Genomic DNA, 2,756 nt, shown 5'->3' with positions numbered 1-2,756 from the left:
AGATTTATATTTGATGTAATATTAGTTGTTTTTTTTCAGGATCAAAACACTTTTAATGAAGCTGATGAACGAGGTTAAATCCACGTGACTCATGACGTTACAGTTCAGACTCAACTTTCTGCTCCAGCAGTTCTGCATGAACAGGTGGAACAGGAAGTATGTTGACTTGAAAGAGTCGCAGCAGGTTACAAAGATGATTGTAACCTGCTGTTACAATCATCTGTTTTTTAGTTACCATCATCCTTCAGACAGGTGAGAGCAGCTTTGTTTTTATACACCGGAGCACATTGGCTACTTTCTCCTCATCTTTGCGAGTCTGTTTTTAACTTTAGTCAAAAATGTGTAATTTTATAATTTGCAAATCTATTTTAAAAGGTTTCAGCGACTACAACACACAATAACTGGATGCCTTAATAGTAATCAGATCAGTGCAATAAGGATGAGTGTATTTGTTATTCCTCGGTTAAAAACGAACCTAATCTGGGATGACATCACCTATGAACGTGCGAGTATTTTGCTAAATTTGTTATATTTACAACCATTTAGTGCGTTTGTTAATATGCATTTGAATAAAACCAATCAGTCTACGTTCTACAAATAAACAACTTAATCCAAACATTTTTTTAAACAATAAGTGCTCCTTTTATGAACCAGTTTTACTGTTGACTGCGTTTCTTTCAGGTCAGTCGGCTGGGATAGAAACAAAGGAGACTGTTTGGGCAGCAGTAGGAGACCAAGCTTCTCTAAGCTGTCGGCTCACTGAGGATAAAAACATCCTTGAGATCAGCTGGCTGAAGGTTCTTTCTGATGGAGAGAAGACACTCGCCACCTACATCAAGGACTTTGGTTCCAGAGTGAGACCTGATCTGGAGGAGAAGATGGATTTTCAGTATGAATCTCTGCAGAGCTGCTCCATGGTGATCAGGAAGGTGATGGAGGAGGATGAAGGCTGCTACCGTTGTTTGTTTAACACCTATCCTAAAGGAGCGCTGATAGGCTGGACCTGCATAAAACTCTGTGGTGAGTGAAAAGCAGCAGAACATCTTCAGATGGTGAACTCTTCTCTGTATAACATTTGTTATTTGGTGCAACATTTGTCATGTCTGTTCTCTCCACAGAGCTGCATGGACCCTTCATTAATGTCAGCAGATCAAACTCTCCTCCAGGGTCGGTTGTGACCTGTTCAGCCACAGGTCGACCTGTTCCCATGGTAACACTGACTGTTCTCCATCAGAACCTCAGCTTCTCCCACTACAACACCAGCAGAGTGACCAACACCAACGGTACCATCACTTCCACCACCACTGCTCTGCTCTCAGCTCTCAGCAGCACACAGGTTGAATGTTCAGTATTCGTGCAAACTGCTGCTCTCAGAGAGCTGCTGGTCACCGTTCCTGGACTCAAAGACTCATCTGATGGTAAGAAATTATTTTAATGACTAAAAAACCATGAACCTCCTGTGCATTGTATATATATATTCAACACAGTAAGACTGCAGATGTGGCTGCAAACGTCCAATGGAAGATCTGTGACATAAAATAGGTTTTAGATGTTATTGTTAATCACTGCAAAGGTGAGACTGATGGTCACTTTGTGGTTCTGATGATTCATTTTTGGACAGGTTTTGATGAAGACTTTGAATCTGATGATAAGGATGAAAGTAAGTTCAGAATCAGGCATGGGAGTATTTTTATTTATTCAAAAATGTTGCTGAAATCTGTTGCTCTTTCTCCAAAGGATGGCTTGTAACTGTTGCAATGGGATTACTTGTGTTTCTCTGTGGAGCTTTTGGGGTTTTATCCATGTTGTGGTTCAAAAAGAAGCATCAGAACAGGTAACTATTTTCAGACAGCTTTATCGTTTTGTCAGCAATGTTTTTCTTTTTCCTCATTCTTAAATTCTGCATGTGCCTCACAGGAACAAGAAAAATCCTACAGAACAAACTAAAAATAATCAGTAAGACTCTTATTTGTTTTCTTTATTTCCTTTGAATATTCCTCATATCACATTTGCTCCTTGCTATAATAATATATTTATCTTTCCTTGTGTTTATTTATAAAAGTTTCTCATCTAAATCTTGTTTTTGTTTCTTTTTAAGGTCTGAAGAGCGTCAGATGCCTGAAAAGAACAACGACAATAACACATGTGTCCTTATTAACAGACAAACTAGCAAGCAGCAATCACCAACATCACCAACATCACCAACAACACCTGATATAGAAAGCTGTTCACCTGAGGGTATGAGACTACATCAAAAACTAACTGCCAAGAAATCTAAATAATATAATAAACCACTTGACTTGCATTTTAATGTTTAATGCAAGATGTTTTCTCATTTCCTGAAAAGTTTCACTTTTATTGATAGATTGTTTCTGTCAGTCGGCAGCCATGTTGCCTAATTAACCATTGGCTTCAATGAAGCTCATCCACGTTTCCTGCATGCTGTCAATAATTATGGAACAAAAACGCTCACCGTAGAAAAAAATACACAATTTATTCTTTGTGCAGTCATATATGCTACATGCTAACTGGAACTGTGTAGTTACAATAGAGGTGGCTCCAAAAACTATTGGATTTTAAAAAATATTGTTCACTATAGTTTTGTTTTGCTATTGTGACATAAGCAGCCATCTTAAATAATGTCAGAAGCTAAACATGATGGTTAAAAGCATTTATTATGAGTGTGTGTCTGTATTTTTAGTATTTTGAACACTGTTGAGGTCGTCAGTTTTTATATATATGTATATGTGTAAAGA

The 2,756-nt window shown here is 37.9% G+C and overlaps 1 protein-coding gene across 1 annotated transcript; it reads left to right on the top strand.

Annotated features, from left to right (window-relative positions):
- Nucleotides 1-203: 203 nt before the first annotated feature.
- LOC106944115 (OX-2 membrane glycoprotein-like) lies at nucleotides 204-2,654 on the top strand (the record flags this gene model as incomplete). Its single annotated transcript, XM_015027358.1, has 7 exons — nucleotides 204-252; nucleotides 682-1,020; nucleotides 1,119-1,418; nucleotides 1,622-1,660; nucleotides 1,738-1,834; nucleotides 1,918-1,956; nucleotides 2,099-2,654. Coding segments are annotated over 7 exons (1,047 nt in total), but the record flags the coding sequence as incomplete, so codon positions are not given.
- Between the last annotated feature and the right edge of the window lie 102 nt (nucleotides 2,655-2,756).

Source organism: Poecilia latipinna, unplaced genomic scaffold (assembly GCF_001443285.1).
Source record: "Poecilia latipinna isolate Pla-1442-1.1 unplaced genomic scaffold, P_latipinna-1.0 Scaffold6950, whole genome shotgun sequence".
Taxonomy (NCBI): Eukaryota; Metazoa; Chordata; class Actinopteri; order Cyprinodontiformes; family Poeciliidae; genus Poecilia; species Poecilia latipinna.
Note: the sequence above shows the minus strand (reverse complement) of the source record. Positions and strands in the feature narration are given on the sequence as shown.